This window comes from Coniosporium apollinis (assembly GCF_000281105.1).
Source record: "Coniosporium apollinis CBS 100218 chromosome Unknown supercont1.6, whole genome shotgun sequence".
Lineage (NCBI taxonomy): Eukaryota > Fungi > Ascomycota > Dothideomycetes > Coniosporium > Coniosporium apollinis.
The window spans coordinates 81,374-104,700 of NW_006913268.1; the positions used below are offsets into that span (position 1 = coordinate 81,374).

Sequence of the window (23,327 nt, forward strand, 5' to 3'; positions counted from 1 at the left end):
GTGACAGTCATTACAATCCCAAAAACAACTCAAGTAAGCGAGATGCCATCATAACTGTACAACCCTACCATAAAACCCACGTTCCCCCCACCCGCCTATAATTTACTCTCCTTCGGCGGCAAAACAGCCAACGGCGAATACGGGACCCCCAAATGCGCAAACACCTGCTCCCACCTATCATTCCCAAACCACATCTTCTTGTTGCCCTCGCTCGTCACGCCCACAATCCACGGAGCGCCAAAAGCCCCCGATGCCATCGTCCTATCAATGACGATCTTCTTGTTCTCTGGCGTCACGGCCTTTTGCATGATTTCTTCAATTTCCTCTTTCGGGAAAACCTCTGATAGGGCTTCCAGAATGCCTTCTGGCTTTGCGATATTGATGCCTTTATTCCAGTACCCGGAAACTAGAGCGAGGAAAGTATCTTCGAACTTGTCGTCGGGGTAGTGGTCTTTAACCCAGGTTGCAACACGCACAGCCTAGGAAATCATCAGCCTCTTCCTCATTAAAACTTCACACATCCCCCTCCACATCCCCATATCACCCTTCCAAACCTCGCATCAAACCCACATCAACGCACCTCACCAAAAGCCAAAAACAGAAACAGAAAAACACAAACTCACAAACAAACTCATGATCGGAAACTCCTTCGGCTGCTTCGTCTCCAACCCCAGCAGCTTCCCCGTCATCTCAGAGTCCTGCTTCGAAAACGCCTCTTTCCATTTCGGCGTCGGCATCCACGGGTTTCCGGCGCTGTCGCGCGCGCCGCCTAGGAAGAAGGGCGTGATTTCGACATGGACGCCGTGGGCTTGTAGGGCTGGCCGATAGTTGCGGATCGAGGTGAAGCCGAACCAGGAGTAGGGCGATACTGTGGGTTTGTGAATTTTTGGTTTTGGTTTTAGCAAGAGGGGTGGAGGGGGAGGGGAAATGGGAACATACCGCAGTCTACGTAGATGGTAAGTGTGGCGCCTTTAGGTGAAGGAGGCATTGTTGCGAGTTTTCGTATCCTGAACTAATATCTACACTCAAGTCCTCTCTTCTTTTTGATTACCCTCTTTGGTATGAATGCTATTGATACTAGGTGGAGAAATTGGTGACGTGGATAATTCAGCGGTATATTTAATGTAATTAATATGGAATTAATGTCGGATTATTAGCTAGTCCGGGCTTTTCTAGCTCGACTAAGTAAATAAACACGCCGATCTTTAGTATTTACTTTCTAAGCGAATCAAATAAAACCGGATTGCACTATATAACCGGATAGACCTATAAGTGTTTACATTATTCATCCTACTGATCCTTATCTATGTCCTAGATGCCTGTTCCAACCGGCTCTCAAAATAGCCGCTCAATCTCGAATGTGCTATTAAGCACCTACTCTCTACGCTTCACAGGTTTCAGTATCCCGCTAGCTTCGATCTCGGCTTTGATGACCGAGCCAAAAAATGCTGTCTGCCCTTCCCTTTCACAGATGACCGATTCAGTTCTAAGAATCTTGTGAGTCAGCAAACCCTCACTACCCCATTCATCCAGCAACCGGAAGCCTTCAGCAGAGCTTTGTGTCGCTCTGTTGATGGCCGGATTCCCCACCGGCCCATCGATGGACGCCCAGGACCATGTGGGAGCGCTGGCACCGACACTTCTGCGATGGGTGGTTTCTACAGGGCCATCTCGAATGCAGAACCACAGCAGATGGCGGTGGAACTTATCCTCCCACAATCCGTAGAGATACGTGCCCAATGCCTGCTTTGGGGTGAACATCTGAGCCACGCCGGCTAGCGTGGGGAAATTGTCTTTTATGATTGTGAAGCTGCGCTTGCTGAATTCCTCGATAATCCAGGCCCAGTGGTCGTGCAATTTTAGCGCTGAGATCTCGCTCTTGCCTTGGTCGGCCAGCAGCATCTCTTTGAGATGCCAGAAACCGTCCTGCACGCTGTAGCTGTCCATCAATTCAGGAGCCTGTCTTCTCAGATACAAGCCTCCTTGCATTCCCAATGGCTCAGCTCGGAGGTCAGATGCAAGACCCGGGCAGACAGCGCTCGTTCTTGAAATGCGCACCCACAACCGGCAAGCGGACTGGGGTTGATAGATTTCTTGATGTGGCAGAATATGAGAACCGCGTGGGGACGTGATGGTTCCTGGCCATCGGGAGTCTCGAGCGGCCAAGGCAGCGGCACGGCACTCTTATGTCTCTCTGACCTTTCAGAGAATATCCCGGCTCGGGTGTCAACTGCGGCGTCGGCGGAGATGGTGAGCAGTGCTTGGCTGTAGACTCTGCGCATCAGAGCGGCCTCACGGATCCAATCCTCGCGGTCGTCTCGAATTATGCAGAAGGCATCGATCCATAGGTATCTTATACCTAACTTACGCGTTAAGACCACGAGGAATGGTGCTGCCAATGTAGCGGCACCTTGCTCTCTGGCCACTTGATGTCCCGCAGTGCAAAGAAGCGAGGCACGAGCCAATTCGCGGAAGGTCGGTACAAAGCTTGCAGAGAGGCATCCTGGAGAACGCCTCTCAATTCTTAGTGGTATTGTGAAAAGAAGAGGGAATGTCACACACACTCGTGACCTGCCCGCCGCCTCGTATTCATAACAGGCGATATGTCAGGACGAGGTGACTAATGTAAGGGGATAGAAGCTACTACTCTTGTGCGACGACTCCGACTCCAACAAACCGTCGGCTCCGGCGGTATGGTAGTGGGCTATCAGTCAAGAATAGGTAGAATAAAATTTGGTGCAACGTGTTCGTCAAACTGAAGGCACAGCCCATCACAAAGAGTTTAGAGTTTCGCTTTGCTAGCAGTGGAGGTCATCCGCTTTAAAGACTGCCGTAGGGATAATGCTCCAGAAACTTCTATTCCGACTCTTAAACAAGTGGGTATCGAATGCCACGCGAGCTCATAGATCGGCCGTTAGGATCCGCAAGGCATTGAACTACGTGATCAAAGAAACTGCCGTGGTCTCAACTCTGATGGCGTCAAGTAACAGACTACAGTGACGTGATGATCTGCTCTCCGCGTCAAGCCTTCTCGGGCACAGAATCGCTTCTGGCATCCTCCGAGTTCCTCTGCACAGCCTCCGCTTCTCTTCTCCGCTCCGACCTTGCGGTCATATACAACAGGCCGGTTGTCCACAGAGCCAGTGCAATCGAACATCCGATCATCGCCCACATGCCCCTCTACCATCTTCGTTAGCTGATGTGCCAAATGCTTTCACGCGTGTCCTTGGCGGCATGCATGACAGAGCTTACAGTAAACCACGGCGCAAAGTTCGCACTGTAGAAGACGATACTCCACCAAGCATTGACGGCGTTACTTCCCATATTCATGCTCGCAATCACCACAGCTCGCAGCATGTCATCTTCATACCTCAGCGCGTCGTTCGCCCAAGCAAAGAAGGTTGCCTGGCAGGCGTAAACACTGCCGGCCCAATAATAGGCGCCGAAGATGCTCGCTGTGCTCCCGTGAAGTGTCAGAATCATAACGGATGTGACAATACCAGTGATAGCGATGAAGTAGCCGACAAGGTAGCGCTTGCCGCCCATGAAGTCGGTTAGGGTCGCCCAGAAGATCGTGCTGATAATGCCGACGGCGGGTACGCCAGTTGGGTAGTTGTTGAGCTGCGCGACGGTATACCTCCTGGTTGGGTGACTCTTCATGTACAGTGCCAGCAGGGCGTTCGTGCTGAAGGACTCGGTCTCTCCGGCGATGATCCAGAGGACGACGAAGCCGTACCAGTACCAGGAGGTCAGGACCTCCTTAAGGAATGAAAGGCTGAGAGGCGACCGCTTATGTGATGGCGGAGGCACGCGTGATACAGCGAGGCGGCGCTCGACAGCATTAAGGTAGGGAACCCTCGTTGTCGTAGGTGTATCTGGGAAGAGGAGGAAGCCGTAGATGGCTATGGGTAACGTGATAATGCCATCGATCTGGAGAGTCAGCACCACATCCTCTTCCGCGATGTGTTATACAGGGAGGACACTTGCGGACGCCCAAACGAACCGTCTTGAGCATGAATCGGTTCGAGAAAGCGGCTTGAGTAGTGTCCTATGCCATGCGATATAATTTAAGATTTAGGTTAAGAACTCAAGCTTACGATGAAGAGCCAGCGCCAGCCGCTGAGCCCGCTGCGGCCATTGAGCGAGGAGTGAATGCCAGTTTGGATAAATCCACCGATCATAGTGCCCGCAAGACCGGACGCAGTGAAGATGCCGCTTCGCTTCCCTAGCTCTCTTTCCGTGTACCATGAGCCAAGGATATAGTGAGTTCCGACAAACGTACTGGACTCGGCCAGTCCAAGGAAGAAGCGGATTGCCATAATGGACTGAGGACTCTGTACTGAGGCTGTGACCATCGTCAAACCACCCCAGACAAGCATCATGGCAGGGAAGAAGATGCGGGGCCGGATGTAATACAGGGCCAGATTCGAGGGTACTTGGCCAAGGATGTATCTTTACCTCATGAGTTATCAACCCGTGCGGCAGGCAAGAGTAACCTTCACACTTACCCGACGGTAAAAACTGTATTGATCTGGTTGAGCTGGTTCCCTACGAAGGATAGCTCTTCTCGCATGCCAGATACGTATGCATTGGCCAAGTTCGAGCGGTCGAGCTGAGAATGGATGAGCATCCGCAATGGTAACATAAGACTGACAAAGAGGGAGATCTCACGTAATTGGAGAAGTACATCAAGCAGCAGAAGGTCAAGATAAAGAAATCGAGCTTCTGCACTAATGCTCTCTCGCCGGGCAGCCCTTCGCCAGGTCGCAAGTAGTCCTTGACTTTACCCATGATTCAAGAGATTGGGACACAAGAAAACGATGACGAAGGGTCTCTGTTGTCTCTAGACTGCCGCACTCCCTGGCTATTAAGCATACTCGACCCTATATCAGCAGTTCCCGCATACACAGGGTTCGCGATAGCCGTTAAATTGGCACTGCAGGGGCATCGCACTCCGGTCGAGATAAGTGGCGTGACGGAAGCGGGAGTGAGAGACGGGCTATTTACTGCTGCATGAGGCCTAGAGTACTGGAGAGAGTTAAGATGACTCCGGAATAGCTACTCCTCATCTTCCAAAGACGTCCGAGGTAACATCAAAAAGGCCTCGGAGAGGTTGGGATGATCTGCAGCCGCGCGTGACATGGTGGAGTGGATCGCTGTAGGATTCGGCATCGTATCGGCCCAGTGTTGTAGCGGACCTAAAGTACTCCACGAACAGCGGGGTCCTAGACCACTTGGATCCGGGAGCCTTTGAAATCAAGTATCTCCTCGTAGGTGTATGGATGACCACTCCCTTGCCTTCCTTCGTGGTACAATCAAGATGAGCGGAAAGGAGAAACCTCAGTGGGAGCAGATAAGCGCCGCCAAGCGCAAGGCGCTGCTCGCGTCTCTTGAGGGTTTAATACCGGACCCTGACATCCTCCCTCCGGACTCCCAACTCGATGTAACAAGCTTCCCGGCCAGCTCAGGATGGTTCAAGGAACGGGAGTTGGAGATCACGGCGGCCAGTGCATCATTGATCTTGACCAATATCAAGGGCAGAACATGGAGTGCGGAGGAGGTTACCAGGGCCTTCTGTAAGAGGGCGGGCCTAGCGCATGTACTGGTAAGTACTGTCGTTGTCCTGATACTGGTCCTACATAAGCAGAGTCGACCACTGACATGCAATGATCGCTTCAAGGTCAATTGTCTATCCGAGACGCTCTTCGACGAAGCTATCGCTACTGCCAAATCCCTCGACTCCCATCTCAATTCGACCGGTGAGACCGTCGGTCCTCTCCATGGCCTCCCAATCTCCCTGAAGGACAACTTCAACATCATAGGCAAAGACTCCACAGTTGGCTTCGTGTCCTGGGTCAACGATCCGGCCAAGTACAACAGCAACATCGTAGACCTACTTCGCGATGCCGGAGCCGTGCTCTACGTCAAGACGAATGTCCCCACCGCCATGATGATTCCCGAGACGGTCAACAACGTGTTCGGCCGCACAGTCAATCCGTTGAACCGCAGCCTCACTTCTGGCGGAAGCTCGGGCGGTGAGTCAGCCCTCGTAGCATTCGGCGGCAGCCCGTTGGGTGTTGGCACGGATATTGGAGGCTCTCTGCGCATACCTGCAGCATGTACGGGCATCTTCACTCTGCGGCCTTCCTTTGGCCGTTTCCCAACGCTACGAGCACGCACCGGGTTGGCGGGACAGGAGGCTGTCAACAGCGTCAACGGGCCCATGGGCCGGACTCTGGAAGACATCGTGCTCCTTTCCAAGGTCATAGTCAACAGTGAGCCATGGCATAAAGACCCGAAGTGTCTGCCGATACCCTGGCATCCCGTCGAAGCTAAGACGAAGCTGAAGCTGGGCGTGCTGTGGGATGATGGCATGGCCAAACCTACGCCACCCGTCCAGCGAGCGCTCAAAGAGACGGTAGAGAAGCTCAAGAAGGCCGGACATGACATCGTAGACTGGGCACCAGACGGCCATGCACAAGCACTAGGGATCCTCGGCCGCATGTTCGTAGCCGACGGCGGCAAGAGCATAAGGAAGATACTAGAACCGGTGAACGAACCGTGGAGGCCGGAGATGGAGTACTATACAAAGGCACAGGAGCTGGGAGTCTATGACATGTGGCAGCTGCAGCTCGAGCGGAGCGAGCTGTGCAAGCAGTACCTGGACCGATGGCACGCTTGCGATGGACTAGATGCCATTCTTGCACCAACCACACCGTATGCGAGCGTTGAGAACGGGAAATTCAAGCACGTTGGGTACACTGGGGTTTATAACATCTTAGACTACTCGGCGGTGTCGTTTCCCTGCGGAGTTACTGCGGATAAGGATCTCGATCAGTCAACTGGGGAGGAGCCTCTTGGTGACATGGACGCTGAAGTACAAAACAACTGTAAGCCTATTAAAGCATTCTAAGTACGATGGAAGACTCGTTGCTAACTGAACTTGCAGATGACGCAGCCAACGTTCATGGTATGCCGGTGAGCCTGCAGCTTATCGCGAAGAGGTTGGAGGAAGAGAAGGTCCTCTCAATGACGGAAACGATCCTCAAGGCCCTGTAAGTGGGGCGTTTGTTGGGCGCTTCTTAGAAGGCTGCAGGACCGGGTGATACTAGAGCCACGATACAGCAGTACTACTTCGCCCTAACCGAGCTTACAAACGGAAAGATATGCTCGCACAAAGAAGCCTGAGAATCATGCAGCGGTGCGTGGACATGCTTTGATCAGTGAATCTTCTCATGCAGGATAAGCAGTTGTGTTCACTGAAGGTCTGTCATGCTCACGGTCCTACACCGTCAGAGGGTCTTCATTCCGATGGTCCTGCCGCGAGCGTAAGTGACTTAACGGAACATACGGGCCGCAGGAGTTAATTCAGGGTCAGTGACGTATCCAGGGTCTTGCGCGCTAATGCCGCCCTTCCGCCCCACGCATGCCATGTGCCGGCTGCCGGTCGATCATGAAGCGGGTAGGTTTCCGGGTTTGGAAATACACGCGCTTCCATCCAAACTTTTCTGAACTCGCATCCAAACAACATTGCCTGTCCCTCGAACTTGTCGACTCTTATTGTACGTCGATACCGCTCGCTCCAGCCATACTATTCACCACGATGACAACCATCCTCATCACAGGCGCCGCATCCGGCATCGGCCTCGCCTTCCTACGCCATTACGCCGCGAGCTCGCACAACCATCGCATAATAGCCATCGACCGCGAACCTATATCTTCCCTCTCTTCTGAGCCCACCAAGTCCCAGATCACCCGTCACCAAGTCGACCTCACCTCCGAGTCCTCCATCACATCCCTCGCCAGCCAGCTCAACACCACCCCAGTCGACCTCGTCATCCACTCAGCCGGCATCCGTGGCCTCGTGCCCTCCGTCGAAGCCGCATATCCCAACAACGTCGCCGCATGCGAAACACTAGCTGTGATGGACAAAGCGACCCTAATGCGCACCTTCGAGATCAACACCGTGGGAACCTTCCTGCTCATCCAGGCATTCCTACCCTCTCTCCTTCTTTCCGCCGCTCCGAAGGTCGTAGTCATGGCGTCGAGAATGGGCAGCTTGGCGGCCAATACAGCGGGCTCGGCGTATGCGTATCGTGCGTCCAAGGCGGCGCTTAATGCTGTTGTGAAGAGTTTCTCGATTGATGTGCCGGAGGTTGTGTTTGTGCTTGTGCATCCGGGACGGGTGGAGAGTAGGTTGGTGAGGTGTAAGGAGGAGGGTGCGATTGAGGCGGAGGAGAGCGTGGAGGAGATGTTAGATAATGTTATCGGGAAACTGGGCAAGGAGTGGAGTGGGCGGTACGTGGATCGCTGGGGAAACGCGATTGCATGGTGAGTGGCGTTGGGCATGGTAGCAAGATAGGAAATGTCGCGGAATGGGTATTTGTGTGGGTTTGGGTCACTGAGGAGTTGGATAAGAACCTTGTCAAAAGTCTATAGCATCATAGGAGCAGGGTGTTTGGGGTTTGGGAAGAGAAGGAATTGCCACGCCATCTCTCAGACAGGGCGGCCGGTAGAATTGCGCTCTGGTCGTAGAGTTTTCCGCTGATAGTGATGAACCTTGCGGGCTTCAATCGGAGGATATTCTCATGAAGGAGAAACATGAGGCATGCTCACATGTATAAAGAGGATATCAACATGTTAGAGATAGAGTTAGATGATAGATTACGCCGCATTACAGATATGCGAAGGCCTTCCTACCCGCGTTCTGATTCGCTCTGCTCTGTGCAGAGCCAGCGCACACTACGCATGGGATATCCTAAGTTTCAACACACAACGCCTGCCGCCGGAATCCGAGATGCCCATCCCAGCGCTACCTGTGCCGACCAAAATGCAGGACATGAAAACACGAAGCCCTCAGCCGCTCCTGTCTTTCAAGGATTCCTTCTCGTCTCAATTCTCACCGTCGAATACGCGACTCCGCTAACTCTTCTCTTCCTCCCTTGCGTGTCCGGCAATCTTATCTAGATCCTCCATTCCCGCGTCGAATTTTCGAAGTACAGCCCCCATAGCCGCGATCACATCTCCACCTGCTGCTTTCCGCGCCTCTGATATCAGGTCTTCCGCATCCCTCCTCTTCCCGGCTCCCGACAGTGTCGTTCCTTCCACGCGCAGCATGAGACCAGTGTTTCCTGCCTCCTTTGCCCCCTCGTCCCACGTAGGTGCCGCTGAGACTGCCGTACCCGTCACCTGCCAATCCTTATTCAGACTTTGTGCCTTTGCCACAACTTGTCCGTCTGGTGCCATATCCACAACTAGAAATCTCTCCTTTACCCCTGTTCTGGGGCCTGGCAGTGGTGATGTCTGTATCATGCCTGAGCTCTGCTCGTCGGAATACGCTCGAGCAGCTGGAGGAGCGTCAAAGGAAGGGTTGAGCGCGCGGAGGGAGGCGGCGGTGACGATCTCAGGGTCGTCATCCGAGAAGATGTAGTAGGTCGATGGATGGTAGTGTTCTCCGGTCGAAGCATCTTCGATGAGTGTGAAGAGAGGTTGGAAGTTTGGTGGAGGCAGGAGACTGCCACCTGCACCATCGTTGGGGCCTGTACTAGGAGGTATGTAGGTGTCGTCCTCTACTTCGGCGTTGCCCTCTTCTGGCGGTGTTTCTTCTTGTTTGCTGCCGGAATTCTGCGCGTACGAGGTAAAGCTGGGAGCTGGTGAGTGCGTGCGCAGCCGCTCATCTCCATCGCGAGCGTTGGGATTGTTGCTGAGGAAGGACCGCCGCTGGGTTCTGCGTGCAGTGGTTAAGGCTTGAGTGGCGGAAGAGGCTGAAGACGATACATCTTCGCGAGGAAGAGGTGAGGGTAGCAAAGGTGATGGGCGTGGACTGTTCGACATGGTATTGCAAGAAGGCCAGGCTGTGGTGAGCTTGTGAAGTCAGTGATCGGCGGAGTTATCGATAGAGCTTAAAGGGACACGTGATTCCGTGACAACATCGCGAAGAACTTAGAGGTCGTCTGCTGGAAACTGCGAAGCATGGACAAGAATCTGCGGAAGATGAAAGCTATGCAAATCAGGTGACACGCCAGCAAGAACTCGAAACCGTGAGCATTGGTAAAAGCGCATCAAGACGGTTCAAGTTTCAAAGCCAACCTACAGAGCGCCTACACTAGGGGTATATCCATGTGAGAAAAGCCTGTGAACTCCGAGCAATGGCGTGGTAGAGAATCCGTGAGTGATATTTTTCGAGATCTCTGAGCGCGGAGTCCCTTATCCGGCGTGCCCGACAGCATCCTTCGCCTTGAACACTGCAAACAATGGTGAGCCATTCCTCGCTGAAGGTTAGGGAAGTCGGTCCCAGGTACCTTGTCGGCACATAGGACACTTGTCTTGGGAAGACTCTTGTCGGATCCATTTGACGATGCAGTGCTGTGGGTGCGGGCGCGTAGTCAGCGATAGTCGCTCCAGTTTCGGGGATGGCAACTGCTGGAGGCTCACCATGTGGAAGGAATGGTTGCACTCGCCCATGACTGTCGTCCTGTCAGCTCAATACCTATCAACTGTAGGGAGGTAAACGGAAAGGCTAGAACACACGCAACGGACACTCGTCGCCAGGGAACTTGCAGGCGGTGCACGTGCTGTCGTAGGGATTTCGACAGATGCCGCACATGTCGTCCTCGGGCATGTCCCAGCGCCAGGCGGCGACGGCGTTCCACTGTTTGATCGTGACCTTCATCTCCGTGGGCTGGACAGACGCAAGAAGACTTGAAAGTGGAGACACCTAGTTGAGTTGGGTACTCGTACTCAGCACAAGCAGAACTCGCAGTGGCTTGAGCAACGGGATATGTAGGTAACGACCAGGCATGCCAGGGTGTTGGATGTCACGTGCGCTTGGTGAGGGGCGTTTATCAGAAAGCGCTGCCAGCGAGCCAGCGAGCCAGCGAGCCAGCGAGCCAGCTTGGACCCTTGAGCGAGCTCCAGCTTCGTCCCACTGTCGAGCTGTCGAGCTGTCGAGGTCATGCCAGAAGCCCGCCAGCCCCGTCCGCGCCGCCTTGATTCTTTCCAGCTTGAGACGGAACTGAGCCCGTTGCGCCTGACCAGGCCCGCTGCATCCCCGCAGCAGCTGCACGCAAAAGCAACGCGCGTGGAGAGGAACCCAACTGCAGATCACTGAAGCTTTGCAACCTTCCCCCAGCCTTCCCCTCATTTCCTCATCCAGCAGACGGCCTCTCAACTCCGGACTCTTTCCCAAGCCTCAGCTGGCTCTGCCAGAGCTTCGAACTTCAAATTCAATCCTCTTCCAGCTGCATTGGCAGAACATCAACACAGCATTACAGGCCCGCTACCACAGCCATGCTTCTCCACATCCGCCCTCCCGCTTCCGCCCTCCGCTCCTCCCCAGGAGCTCTCTCCTCACGGACTCCATGTGTCTTCCGTCGAACGCTCTCGTCCTACCTAGTTACCCCCGCCGAGCTCTCCACCGCCCTGAAGAAGAACTCCTCTTCCAAGATCTCCACCGCGCCGCGCATCGTGCCCCTCTGCGCGACCTGGTTCCTGCCCAACGACCCTGCCAAGCGCACAGGCTGGAACGAGTTCAAATCCATCCGCATCCCACGCGCCAAGTTCTTCGACATCGACAAGATCAGCGACTCGTCGTCCTACCCGCACATGCTGCCCTCGGCCGACCTGTTCGCGCGCGCGATGCGCCGGCTGGGCATCAGACGGGAGGACACGGTCGTGGTCTATGACAGCAAAGATCTCGGCATCTTCAGCGCCCCGAGGGTGGCGTGGACGTTCAAGGTGTATGGGCACCCGGACGTGCATATTCTGAACAACTTCAAGGTCTGGTGTGATGATGGTTACCCGACCGAGAGCGGCATGCTGGAGAAGCTGGAGGCGGTCGACTATCCTGACCCTGAGCTGGACAAGGACAAAGTGGCCGCTTTCGAAGACGTGCGAGATGTTGCGCGCCAGCAGAGTGGTGCTTTGTCCCCCCGATCTGTGCAGATTCTTGACGCTCGGAGCCGAGGACGGTGGGAGGGAAAGGAGCCAGAACCGCGTCCAGGTAAAGCTCAATGTTATCCTCGAATCCCTCAAGTGCGTATGAAAGTAACCCCTCTGCAGGTCTGCCCTCCGGCCACATCCCCTCTTCCGTCAGCGTCCCCGTCTCCGAACTCCTGCATCCGGAAAGGAAGACGTTGCTCCCGCCCGCCGAGTTACAAGCCCTGTTCAAGCAAAAAGGCGTTGACCCCTCAATACCTACCATAAGCAGCTGCGGGACTGGTGTCACAGCCGCCGTGATTGATGTGGCACTAGCAGAGGCTGGCTTCGCCGAGCGAGGGAGGCGGATATATGATGGTAGCTGGACAGAGTGGGCTTCGCGGGCTAAGCAGGATGGGATGGAGGACGCGCTGATCGGAAGAGCTTGATATGGATGAGGGCGGAGCGGACTTGAAACGACTATGCGGGCTAGGATGGATGTGTCACACGATACCCTTATGTTTGCCGTTTCGTAGTGTGTTGTTCTAGACATTATCTATATTGGCAGTTTCGCGTTGCTTGATTGGGTTCTACAGCTGAGCGTTTTTGGTGTTCTTGATCGATAATGTAACAAGTACTACTACCCATTCCATGGGAGAGAACCCCGTCAAATGACTGCTGCGGACCGCTGTGAACCCAATCTGTACGACGCCTTGCCCAATTGCTGGTCAACTCAAGAAAAGCGATACGATCCGCTCTACGGGTCCAGTGGAGTACCGCACAGGGATAGCCGACTTAACAGCGAAGCGGATGGGGGAACGTTTGAGAGCGATGCATTGCTGGCTCGTACGACTACCAGACTGCCACCCGTGGTAGCCGTCCTCCGACGGACAAGATGGTCGTGCGCGACATAGTGGTCTCCGTCTTTCAGTACGTAATTGCCCAAAAAGGCCCAGCAGGTCGAGAGCGACCTTTGCCGGGTTGTGGAGCACCGTCGCCTGCACCACGCACTCTACACATCTGCCGGTCCTCAAAGTGGCTAGAACATGAGATGGCACTGTACTGAACAAGCCCACGGCAAGGCTCCTCGGCTGATTGGCAGCAGGGCCCTGAGGGGATGGCGGTTAGGTATCGTTGCATAGCTGTTGCGCTGCGGAATTGCTCATTGATGCCATTTGCCACACTCTCCAACGTACAGTCTATTATGGCAACGTCGTAGTCTCTCTGCTGGTCCAGTCTTCCCAAGACCAAGTGCACCACTGCGGTCTTAATGCCACCAGATGTGCCGAACCCTTCTTCGTCCACGGTGATGCCGCGTCTGGTGTGTTTAAACAGGATATCGAATCCCGTCAAGGAGGCAGAGAACCGTAGACACCGACCGCCGATAGCGGAGTCAAGACTGCACTGCTCGCAGAAGATCGCCCGTTCGGTGAGCCAGCGGGTGTGTTCCTCGACGAGTCGCCCAAATTGAGCGTGAAGTAGTTGCCGCCCTGCTGCGAGACACTACTGGTTGGGCTGATGAGATTCGCTGATGTGTTGGGCCTGAAGGAGGCGACCCGCTGGAAGATTTGGAAGCATTCTGCCTTCAGATATGTAGAGAAGGGAAACTCTACGAGGATCGCCTCGACCTGCTGCCATTCGGAGATGCTGAGCTCATGGAAGAGCGTGGCCAGTAATTCTGCTCTCTTGTAATTAACCGCGTTATTCTTGAGAGGTGCGCTAACAAGAAGTGCCCATGTGACGAGATGCTTGATGCCGATACCAGTGAGTGCTTCGAGTTCCAACGCGAGGAGAAACTCGGTGAAGCGGGAGGCCCCACGGTCATAGAAACTGTCTGCTGCGCTGAATGTTATGAGCAGTGCTTCGACTACGCTAAGACTTCCTAGGCGCAGACACTCATTGAAGATGAATTTGACTCTCTCGTGATTATCCGGGGGCTCCGCTCTCAGGTCTTCGGGCTGCAATGATCTTATCTGAAGCAGAGATCGTATAGACGAAAGTTCCTCCACCAGATACAGATACCCAGTGCGAGCAGCTGTGTTCGCTGGCGCAGCTTCGAGTGACTTGATGAGGTTCTTTAGCCGTGGCATAAGGTCGGCCATCTCAGAGCTGAGCAGGTACTTCGTCGTGAGCATGCTGAGGTGATTTACTGGGATGGTTGGCGAAGGATTTTGGCCGTTATCAGGCATGCTTTGCGAAGCCGACAGCTGTGGGAAATACGCGGTTCTCCCAGTCAGCAGCTGCTGTAGAGAGTCAAGCCAAGTAAGCATCTTCTTCACGAAGCCCTCGAGTCCAAGACAGTCTACACCACCCCGCATCGCAACCATGGCCTGCAAACCAATCATGTGGACATGGTTCGTGAGGAGATCGCCGAACAAAATTTCATATCCCGCCATTGAGATGACTGCACCAATGGTCGCGGGGGTCAGTGACTCGGACCTAGCCTGTAAGGAGGAGTTAATGGTTTGAATCGTCTGGCCCTTAAGTTGAAGCAGTTGAGCCGGGCCGATCAAGACCTTTCCCATTGACGCGCTATGGCTAGCTGCAAAGAGGATTTCGACTAAGAACAGCGGAGGGGATGTCATTGACAGAGGCCACCACCGGTCTCTGAGCGTCCTCACGTATTCTTGGTCCATCCCCATGGCACCAAACTGAGCCAGCTGGTCTACGTCCCGGATGTCCGGCGCCAGGTGAGTGAGGTCTGCACAAAGTCAGTAAAGGGTAGAGCGGACAAGCATTCTGACTGTAAGCTTTAATCGAGAACGCAGCATCTATACCACTCAGAGTAGCACTTACGATGATCAACCAGCGCCGGCATGAAAGGCTGCCATGCCACGGGATAGGTACGGAACGGATCGACCCTGCCCTGGCCAAGGGCTCGGTTCTGAAGCGAGAGCTGTGTCACCCTGGCCAGGTGTTTTGATACGAGCTTGGACGACGACGACTCAGGCCCGGGGGTCGTCGTATTCGAGCTGGGGCTCGATCTCGAGCTGGAGCCGACTGGAGACCCTGCTTGTTTCGATTTACGCTTCACTCGCGGCTGCTTGACCGATCTTGGCTTTAGGGCTGCGCGAGAACGAACCAGCCTCTGGTGTTTGGAGAGGCGCGAGTCTGCTGGTGACACGATATTGATGAAGTCGAAGACAACTGGCTGTTGCGCTACGGTCCCGGGCTCAGGAGCAGGAGGCATTTCTCGGCGCTGTAACTCGGCGGCTGACCGCCTCTGGGCCCCTAGCGGTTCATTCTCACTCATGAACTCGGTGGTGAGTTTCCTGTGCAACAACAGCGGACATCAGCGGACATCAGCGAGGAGCCTCAACGCTTCAGAATGGAAAACCCCCTCCATGCACTGGAAAACCCCCTGGTGCAGATCGCCGATTGATCTCCAGAGGCGCAGGCTTGGCGCTTGCAGCGTGGGAACAGGTACCTCAAGCATATCTTGTACCACAAAGACGACCATCACTCATTTGGGTAATACGAAGCAGTGAGTGCCCTACCGAATGTCAACTCTGATCCTCTTCCAACAACAGGACTAGCCTCTGGTCAAACCACCCGTCTGATCATTCTGCCGTCATGTATACACCGCCATCCCCCTGCTCCCGCCCCTCATTGGTCCACAGCCCGCAAGCTTCGGTCCCGCTGCGGAGAGGTCATGAACTGAACTGTCCGGCATCCGTAAGGTCTTTATGGCACGGCATGGCCTTCGTCGGATCCATCGCTAATCCCAGACTCGGCTTCTTCGTTGTGGCTGTTTGAGGAGCTTACCGCTGTATCACTACTACGCAACCCGCTTGAGAGCTCTAGGCCTCCTCGCCGCAAACGGTTGAGTTTGGAGGGGACGCAGGAAAGAGCCTTGTTTTTACTCGGATCCTTCCCTATTATCCCGTTCCATAGTTGTCTAGATATCCTCGATCGATTGTCGTATCACTGCAATGCACGAATCCGTCTCACGCCAGTCCAGGGACTCCATAAAGGACGTCTGGGGTCCTCGGACACCATACAAGCACGAATGGCCCACCCGCGTCGACGAGCATGTCATTGAAGAACCCGAGAAGTGGGTGCAGAGTGCTTGTGTCCTTTGCAGGTACGGCCTTCGCATGATGTATACAAAGCCGTAACAGGCTCGGTTTCACAATGTCGGTAGCTAATCCGAAACACTATGTCTCAGTAACGGCTGTGGAATGGACATAGGGGTCAAGAATGGCAAAGTTGTCGGAGTCCGCGGACGCGCAACTGACCGCGTGAACAAGGGCAGACTGGGTCCCAAGGGATTACACGGGTGTGTTACCGGCAGCAGCAAGAGCAGCAACCTTGAACATGAATCATGTACCTTAACAAGTGGATCACAGATGGCAGTCTATGAACAGCGCCGATCGTCTCACCCACCCCCTGGTCCGGAAGAACGGCCGTCTCGAACGCGCATCATGGGACGAAGCTATGGGCCTCATTGTCTCCAAAACGAAAGATGTCCGCGAACGGTTAACTAACCACGGAATCGGATTTTACACATCTGGCCAACTTTTTCTTGAAGAGTATTACGTCCTGGCTCTGGTAGGGAAAGGAGGTCTGAATACACTTCACATGTAACAAGTCTTAGCTAAAACTCAGTTCCAATTGAGATGTGCGTCCGGTTGACATCTTGCAGGGATGGCAACACTCGGCTTTGCACAGCGACAGCGGCAGCTGCCATGCGCGAGTCCTTTGGCTCTGACGGACAGCCAGGATCTTACACAGACATCGACTATACTGCCTGCATTTTCATGGTGGGCCACAATATGTCAGCCACCCAGACGGTTCTTTGGTCACGCATTCTTGATCGTCTGGAGGGGCCAGATCCTCCACGTCTCATTGTGGTGGACCCACGGCTATCAGGCAGCGCAAAGAGGGCGACCGTGCATTTGGCGCCCAAGATCGGGACGAACATGGCGCTCCTGAATGGAGTTCAGCATCTCATGTTCAAAAATGGCTGGATCAACGAAGACTACTTATCTAAGCATGTCGTCAACGTGGAAAACCTGCGGGAAAAAGTACGGTCGTACACGCCCGAGATGGTTGAGAAGATTACAGGTGTTCCCAAAGCGCAACTGGAAGAGGCCGCCAAAATCATCGGAACGACGGAATCCCTTTTGTCGACTTGTCTGCAGGGCGTGTACCAGTCAAATCAAGCAACCGCCAGCGCCTGTCAAGTCAACAACATCAACCTTCTGCGTGGCATGATTGGTAAACCCGGCTGCGGCATATACCAAATGAATGGCCAGCCTACGGCTCAAAACAACCGCGAAGCCGGTTGTGACGGCGAATACCCTGGTTTCCGGAACAACAACAATCCAGAGCACATGAAGGAGTTAGCGAAGCTCTGGAACATTGACTACGAGAAGCTGCCACACTGGAACCAACCGACGCACATCCAGAACATGCTGAACTATATCGCCAGTGGAACAATCGAAATGTTTTGGATCAGCGGCACCAATCCGCTTGTCAGTCTACCGAACCTTCCTAGAGCCCGGGAGCTTCTGACAAAGCCGGAACTATTCGTCGTGTGTCAAGATATATTTATGACCGAAACAGCTGCTATAGCGGACGTGGTACTCCCAGCGGCGCAATGGGCAGAAAAGACGGGTTGTTTCACAAACGTGGATCGTACCGTGCATCTTTCCCATAAAGCCGTCGAGCCCCCGGGCGAAGCAAAGTCGGATCTGGCCATATGGGTCGATTTTGCAAGAAGGATGGATTTCCGGGACAAGGATGGCAACCCGCTCATTCCGGGGGAGACACCGGAAGAGATTTTCGAGGCCTGGAAGAAACTATCGAAGGGCAGACCATGCGACTATAGCGCACTGACTTACGGAAAGCTTACGGGTGGGTCGGGGCTTCAGTGGCCGTGCAATGATGACCATCCAAACGGGAAAGAGAGGCTTTTCGACGATGGCCATTTCTTCACCGACGCTGAGTACTGTGAGAGTTTTGGTCACGACCTGGAAACGGGCGCACCTTACACAAAAGATCAGTACCTCGCGATGAATCCTGCCGGCCGCGCCATTCTGAAGGCTTGCCATTACCTTGCGTCCGAAGAGGAGCCTGACGACGAGTTCCCGCTGCGGCTGTCCACGGGGAGGAACGTGTATCACTTTCATACTCGGACGAAGACCGGAAGATCGCGGGCTTTGCAAGAAGCCTGTCCGGAGCCGTATGTTCAGGTATCCAACGAGGACGCAGCTGAAATAGGTATTGAGGACGGCGAGGAGGTACTTGTCCGGTCGAAACGAGGTGCAGTCCAACTCAAGGCTCAAGTCGGTAAACCGGCCAAAGGACAGGTCTTCCTTCCTTTCCATTTCGGATATTGGGATGCGAAAGATGAAAGAGCCAGGGCCGCGAATGAGTTAACGACGGGTGAGTCATATTCCGGGTTTCACTTCGCAGCCGTTGATCGCCCTTTCACTGCTGACAGCCGGCAGAGCGGTGGGACCCGGTGTCCAAGCAGCCACGCTTCAAAGATGGCGCAGTCCGAATCGAGAAACTGCCCAAAACGAACGGCGAAGTCCAGATTCATGCGAAAGAGCAACAGTCCTCTTCTGAGAAACGCGTATCGCGTGACAAGCAGAATGCCGCTGATGACAGCCACGACACCAAACGCGAGCGGCATCTCGAGCATTGGTTCGGCGCTACGTACGAGTCTGTCGAACTTCTGACTGAGATCTATGCCAGCCTTATCCCCAACATCACGAATGACTTCGAAATTCTCCAAGGATTGCAGATCTTGAAGTCCATCGCGCACAGCACCTGCGAGATACTCGAGCCCTTCGTTGAGAAATATACAGCTGATGAGCAGTACGGAAAGCGGATATCTCATGCCTTGAGGGATAGCGTGTTCCCGTACGGCCAAGAAGAGGGGGATACGCATGCCTATGCAGCACTCGCTGGACTGCTTGGGCTGCAGATTTATCTAAGCAACATTGAAGGTCATCTCAATGCCCTTGTACCAGCCAGCTTAGCTCTCTGGGATTCGCAGTTTAGTGATGCAGTTGGGGCGGCGATGCAGAACATTGCGAGGAGTCAGGCGTGGGTCAAGCACCAGATCACCGTGCGGAGTCCGCAAACGCTTGTTGTGCCTAGTTTGATTGAGCGGCGGGATGTTTGAACAATTCGTTCTCAATTAACATTAATCAATGTTCCGTCTCAGCACGTTCGTGCGATCTGTTGGCGATAGATGCGATGTTCATGACCCAAGAAGTGAATACCAACTCTGATGTCCCACAGCAATTCGATATTGTTAATGCGGTAATGAAAAGTGATGATCATTAGAACCATTTCGGCTGGATCGGGAAACCATGGAAGAAGGCGCCTGACGTCATCCTGACCATCCGTTTCAGGCCTGCAATTTTGCGTTTGGTCATGCTAAAGTACTGCCGGCTCAATTGCGTTCACGTTCGGTGCACAACGTCTCAAGTCTTGTACAATGCGGGTTGTTGAACAGAATACCATCCTTAACCGTAATACACGCGAAGATCCAACCTATTGCCACTACATTGCAAATTCATCCGAAGCACTGCTGTGAGGTCAAGGCGATAATGGCGACGACATATGCCGAAGCGCTCGAATCCATACGCACACTGGCTCAAGAGAGATCAGCGTCGCGGGAAAACCAGCTTGAGCTCGTATCCTTAAATCAGGCTGTCGGCCGCATCATGGCCAACGACATTTACAGTCCGATGACAACCCCACTTTTCGACACAAGCGCGATGGATGGCTTTGCTGTCAGTTCCGCAGCAACGACAGGTGCCTCGGAGGAGAATCCAGTGATAGTCCACATAAAAGGCACGATGATTGCTGGGGATGTTCCAATTACGGTTTCTGGAGAAGTCCGTGATGGTATCGTGCCATGCATGGAAATCATGACTGGTGCGAGGTTTCCGGAAACATACGACGGTCCAGAATTCGACGCCTGCGTTCCGCTGGAGCAAACCCTGGACGTGCCCGGACGCGCTGCCAATGAGTACAGACGGGTGGTCAAGCCAGTGATCCCCAGTCAGCATCGAAGACTTGCAGGTAGCGACTTTCAACGCGGCGAACTGGTTGTCTCAGCTAGAACAATCCTTCAGCCGCAGCATATAATGGCTTTGGCATCTGTGTGCATCGCGGAGGTTGAGGTTCGGAGGAGAGTTCGTGTGGGTATTTGGTCGACTGGCTCCGAGCTGCAGAGCAGCGGTCATGGGGATCCGGAGAGAGATAGAATTCCGGATATCAATGGGCCGTATCTGGATGCGACACTTCGGAACGAAGGGTATGACGTTGCGTTCTTCGGCACAATTGGCGATGAGCCCGACGTGTTTGCAAAAGCCCTCCGTTCACGATTGGCGTCCGGGGGTTTCGATGTGTTCATCACTACCGGAGCTGTATCCGCGGGCAAGTTCGATTTCGTGCGCCAGGTGCTTGAGGATGTTGGGTCGAATATTGCGTTTCATAAAGTAGCAATCAGACCGGGGCATCCGGTTCTTTTTGCAACGTTACCAACGAAGACTTTAAACCATATGAACGGATCAGGGAATGGGAACGGCCACAACGAATCTCCCAAGCCTACAAGGCCTGTTTTCTTTGGGTTACCTGGCAATCCACTAGCAGCTGCTGCATGCCTTCGGTTTCTAGCCTTGCCATATCTCAGACGTCTTGAAGGGTTGCCTCAGACAAGTTCAATTGAAGCGCGAGCAACAGCCATAGGATGTGCTGAAATATCTAATCGTTTGCGGAGTCCTAGGAACAGTCGGGTGGAAATACTGCAAAATCTTTCCCATCTCGACGTGTTTCGCCATGGCAGGCTAGATTGCGGAGCGGACGGTTGGCAAGTCTATCTGACCGAAGATCAGAGTCCAGCCAAAGTAAAGCCATTTAGCACCGCCAATTGTTGGGTTCATATTCTTAGAGGACGCGGTCCTCTGATGAACGGGGACCTTGTACAGTGCTATACGCTGGAAAAAAGCTTCGGAGGGCTTCCGGTGGTTTAAGATGCGCAACACTTTGCATGAAAAGCATCACAGCATTGATTCTTTTCAACATCCTGGGAGTTGTACGGTGAAGAACAGGCGCAGCCGGTATTATAGATTAAATAATGCCAGCAAGCCCTATAGCTTTATCCCACTCTTCCTTTGTGTTTGTGTTCATTAGCGTTCGTGGCTCAAGGGGCGATATTGCCTTCGTGTCAAGCATCTTCACAGCTCTTGTCGGTCCAGTCATTCCGTGACGTACATTGTCTTCAAGCTGTCTCAAGGCTTGAGGACTCCAGATGGCAATCAGCGGCTCTACGAAACCCTTCTCGTTCTTGAAGCACGTCAGAGGCTCCTCGAACTGCTCATTCAGGTGGATAAGCGCAGCAGTGGTCACGAAGGGATAGTCGCAAGCGAGTACTAGCCAATGCGAATGCGGTGAGTGTTTGTGTGCGGCCAGAAGTCCCGCCGCTGGTCCAATATCTGGGCCTTGGCGGTACTGTTCTTGGTGCCAGAAACCGTCATGTAGGATTTCCGTGGCGATGCCAGGAACGGCGGTCAGACCAGACATCTGCTGAGGGTCTCGTAGAGATACGAATACACTCTTGGCATTGGGGCATGCCTCCCGTAGCTGGCGAAGTAGATGCTTGTAAACCGGTTCCCCGTCTTTGAAAGGGAGAAGGTGCTTAGGCGTCCCCATTCGAGATGATAGGCCTCCGGCGAGGAGCAGAGGCTGAAGGCCTTCCGGTAGTTCCATGATGTGTACAGGCTGGTCCTTGACTGATCGAAGACAGGAGATGGATTAGTAGGCTCTATCTGATCTTGTATTCCCCCAGAGAGGTAGAACGCTTCTTACCTCTTGGTAGCGGCTCCCAATTGAGGGTCCTTGCCTGGTTTTTGTCGTCTATCTTGGTGACACCGAACACGGCATATTTCTGCGGTTCAAGAATCAATGTTCAGACTTTCACGCGCTGCCCAGTGGGTTAGGAAGGGTTATCGAAGCGCGATGAGTAAGCAAGGCCCCATCTCCAGCTTCCTGCTGAAGCACGTTCATCTGTCAGCTCGCAGACACGCTACAATTCGCACGCTCGTCGCGAGCATGCCTGGAACCATGAAAGCTGCAGTAGTGCACGAGCCGGGTGAGCCGGAGGTGCTGAAAATCGAAGAACTCCCAATCCCCACGCCAGAGGACGGGCAGCTGTTGATTCGCGTCAAAGCGTTCGGCTTGAACCGCTCTGAGCTGTTCACGCGCCAGGGCCACTCGCCAGGTGTCAAGTTTCCGCGTGTCCTTGGTATCGAAGCTGTAGGTATAGTCGAGGAAGCACCAGGAAATGAGTTCACGAAGGGCGACGTTGTTGCAACGGCCATGGGTGGCATGGGACGGCAATTCAATGGCGGATACGCAGAGTACACATGTGTCCCAGCAGCACAGGCTCAATCATTGCGACAAGCAACGAACTCCCGTGGGAGACGCTCGGCGCCGTACCGGAGATGCTGCAAACGGCATGGGGATCGCTATTCAAGTCACTGCATCTCACCAAAGGCGAGCGTCTTCTCATCCGCGGCGGTACCACATCAGTTGGTCTAGCGGCTGCGGCGATTGCGAAAAACCATGGCGTGCATGTTGCTTCTACGACTCGTAGAGCAGACCGTGCGGACATGCTGTGGGCGAACGGCGCTGATGAGGTCTTCATTGATGATGGGAAGGTGGCTGAACAAGCCAAACGAAGCTTCGACAAGGTGCTCGAACTGGTTGGCACCATAACGCTTGAAGACTCTCTGCAGTGCGTCAAACAGGGAGGGATCGTTTGCATGACAGGTATGGTCGGTAACAGGTGGACTTTGAACGATTTCAGCCCCATGGAATCTATTCCGTCAACGGTATGCTGAGCTTTATCTCGTTGTGTATTTCAAACAGAGCTCTCTGTGGCCTAGAGCTCACCCAGTGTTCTCGCATTAACATGAGATTGTATTCCTGCATGCTTATCTGCTATATTTTACAGGTATCTCTGACGACCTATAATGGCGGCTCGCCGGAGTTCAGGGAGACGCCTTTGAAGGAAATGATCGAGCAGATCGCAGCTGGCAGGCTGCATGTGAAGGTTAGCAAGGTGTTTCGTCTTGATGAGATTGTAGAGGCGCATCGGTTCATGGAAGAAGTGGGCGGTGGAAAGGTGGTCGTGCTGCCATAGGGCGTCAACGCACGTATTCACGTGACGTCTTGCACGCACGTTTTGCGTCCGGGGGCGGTCCCAACGAAACCTAGGGCAAGCAGGTGTAAAACAGATGCCGAGGCATGTACTTCAGGTCCCAATATTCCAGCCCCAACGCCAGCTTGATCTGTACCTGCGGGCAGCGCAAAGTACGCTTTGACATTCTGCGTAACCGTCCACATCCTCTTTGCAACATGTGATGAACCGAGAGGTTTATCGG

The 23,327-nt window shown here is 53.9% G+C and overlaps 13 protein-coding genes across 13 annotated transcripts; 6 read left to right on the forward strand and 7 right to left on the reverse strand.

Annotated features, from left to right (window-relative positions):
• Nucleotides 1–95: 95 nt before the first annotated feature.
• W97_01655 (uncharacterized protein) lies at nucleotides 96–988 on the reverse strand (the record flags this gene model as incomplete). The annotated part of the gene is made up of 3 exons (XM_007779560.1): nucleotides 96–479; nucleotides 624–868; nucleotides 940–988. The coding sequence occupies 3 exons, from the start codon at nucleotides 986–988 to the stop codon at nucleotides 96–98; spliced, it is 678 nt and encodes a 225-aa protein (XP_007777750.1).
• Nucleotides 989–1,374: 386 nt separating this feature from the next.
• Nucleotides 1,375–1,947, reverse strand: W97_01656 (uncharacterized protein; the record flags this gene model as incomplete). The annotated part of the gene is made up of 1 exon (XM_007779561.1): nucleotides 1,375–1,947. One exon carries the CDS (start codon nucleotides 1,945–1,947, stop codon nucleotides 1,375–1,377), a length of 573 nt encoding a protein of 190 aa, XP_007777751.1.
• A 1,074-nt stretch (nucleotides 1,948–3,021) lies between these two features.
• W97_01657 (uncharacterized protein) lies at nucleotides 3,022–4,791 on the reverse strand (the record flags this gene model as incomplete). Its single annotated transcript, XM_007779562.1, has 5 exons — nucleotides 3,022–3,180; nucleotides 3,253–3,930; nucleotides 4,098–4,452; nucleotides 4,509–4,612; nucleotides 4,672–4,791. 5 exons carry the CDS (start codon nucleotides 4,789–4,791, stop codon nucleotides 3,022–3,024), a joined length of 1,416 nt encoding a protein of 471 aa, XP_007777752.1.
• A 529-nt stretch (nucleotides 4,792–5,320) lies between these two features.
• W97_01658 (uncharacterized protein) lies at nucleotides 5,321–7,059 on the forward strand (the record flags this gene model as incomplete). Its single annotated transcript, XM_007779563.1, has 3 exons — nucleotides 5,321–5,605; nucleotides 5,681–6,890; nucleotides 6,950–7,059. 3 exons carry the CDS (start codon nucleotides 5,321–5,323, stop codon nucleotides 7,057–7,059), a joined length of 1,605 nt encoding a protein of 534 aa, XP_007777753.1.
• Nucleotides 7,060–7,603: 544 nt separating this feature from the next.
• Nucleotides 7,604–8,335, forward strand: W97_01659 (uncharacterized protein; the record flags this gene model as incomplete). The annotated part of the gene is made up of 1 exon (XM_007779564.1): nucleotides 7,604–8,335. One exon carries the CDS (start codon nucleotides 7,604–7,606, stop codon nucleotides 8,333–8,335), a length of 732 nt encoding a protein of 243 aa, XP_007777754.1.
• Nucleotides 8,336–8,922: 587 nt separating this feature from the next.
• W97_01660 (uncharacterized protein) lies at nucleotides 8,923–9,834 on the reverse strand (the record flags this gene model as incomplete). Its single annotated transcript, XM_007779565.1, has 1 exon — nucleotides 8,923–9,834. The coding sequence occupies one exon, from the start codon at nucleotides 9,832–9,834 to the stop codon at nucleotides 8,923–8,925; it is 912 nt and encodes a 303-aa protein (XP_007777755.1).
• Nucleotides 9,835–10,206: 372 nt separating this feature from the next.
• On the reverse strand, nucleotides 10,207–10,672 carry W97_01661 (uncharacterized protein; the record flags this gene model as incomplete). The annotated part of the gene is made up of 4 exons (XM_007779566.1): nucleotides 10,207–10,244; nucleotides 10,302–10,365; nucleotides 10,435–10,466; nucleotides 10,531–10,672. 4 exons carry the CDS (start codon nucleotides 10,670–10,672, stop codon nucleotides 10,207–10,209), a joined length of 276 nt encoding a protein of 91 aa, XP_007777756.1.
• Nucleotides 10,673–11,289: 617 nt separating this feature from the next.
• W97_01662 (uncharacterized protein) lies at nucleotides 11,290–12,365 on the forward strand (the record flags this gene model as incomplete). The annotated part of the gene is made up of 2 exons (XM_007779567.1): nucleotides 11,290–12,001; nucleotides 12,061–12,365. 2 exons carry the CDS (start codon nucleotides 11,290–11,292, stop codon nucleotides 12,363–12,365), a joined length of 1,017 nt encoding a protein of 338 aa, XP_007777757.1.
• A 900-nt stretch (nucleotides 12,366–13,265) lies between these two features.
• Nucleotides 13,266–15,106, reverse strand: W97_01663 (uncharacterized protein; the record flags this gene model as incomplete). The annotated part of the gene is made up of 2 exons (XM_007779568.1): nucleotides 13,266–14,617; nucleotides 14,713–15,106. 2 exons carry the CDS (start codon nucleotides 15,104–15,106, stop codon nucleotides 13,266–13,268), a joined length of 1,746 nt encoding a protein of 581 aa, XP_007777758.1.
• Nucleotides 15,107–15,848: 742 nt separating this feature from the next.
• Nucleotides 15,849–19,054, forward strand: W97_01664 (nitrate reductase; the record flags this gene model as incomplete). The annotated part of the gene is made up of 5 exons (XM_007779569.1): nucleotides 15,849–16,000; nucleotides 16,085–16,195; nucleotides 16,266–16,499; nucleotides 16,562–18,306; nucleotides 18,372–19,054. 5 exons carry the CDS (start codon nucleotides 15,849–15,851, stop codon nucleotides 19,052–19,054), a joined length of 2,925 nt encoding a protein of 974 aa, XP_007777759.1.
• A 430-nt stretch (nucleotides 19,055–19,484) lies between these two features.
• On the forward strand, nucleotides 19,485–20,532 carry W97_01665 (uncharacterized protein; the record flags this gene model as incomplete). The annotated part of the gene is made up of 2 exons (XM_007779570.1): nucleotides 19,485–20,405; nucleotides 20,458–20,532. The coding sequence occupies 2 exons, from the start codon at nucleotides 19,485–19,487 to the stop codon at nucleotides 20,530–20,532; spliced, it is 996 nt and encodes a 331-aa protein (XP_007777760.1).
• Nucleotides 20,533–21,012: 480 nt separating this feature from the next.
• W97_01666 (uncharacterized protein) lies at nucleotides 21,013–21,651 on the reverse strand (the record flags this gene model as incomplete). The annotated part of the gene is made up of 1 exon (XM_007779571.1): nucleotides 21,013–21,651. One exon carries the CDS (start codon nucleotides 21,649–21,651, stop codon nucleotides 21,013–21,015), a length of 639 nt encoding a protein of 212 aa, XP_007777761.1.
• A 342-nt stretch (nucleotides 21,652–21,993) lies between these two features.
• Nucleotides 21,994–23,086, forward strand: W97_01667 (uncharacterized protein; the record flags this gene model as incomplete). The annotated part of the gene is made up of 3 exons (XM_007779572.1): nucleotides 21,994–22,301; nucleotides 22,346–22,775; nucleotides 22,898–23,086. The coding sequence occupies 3 exons, from the start codon at nucleotides 21,994–21,996 to the stop codon at nucleotides 23,084–23,086; spliced, it is 927 nt and encodes a 308-aa protein (XP_007777762.1).
• Between the last annotated feature and the right edge of the window lie 241 nt (nucleotides 23,087–23,327).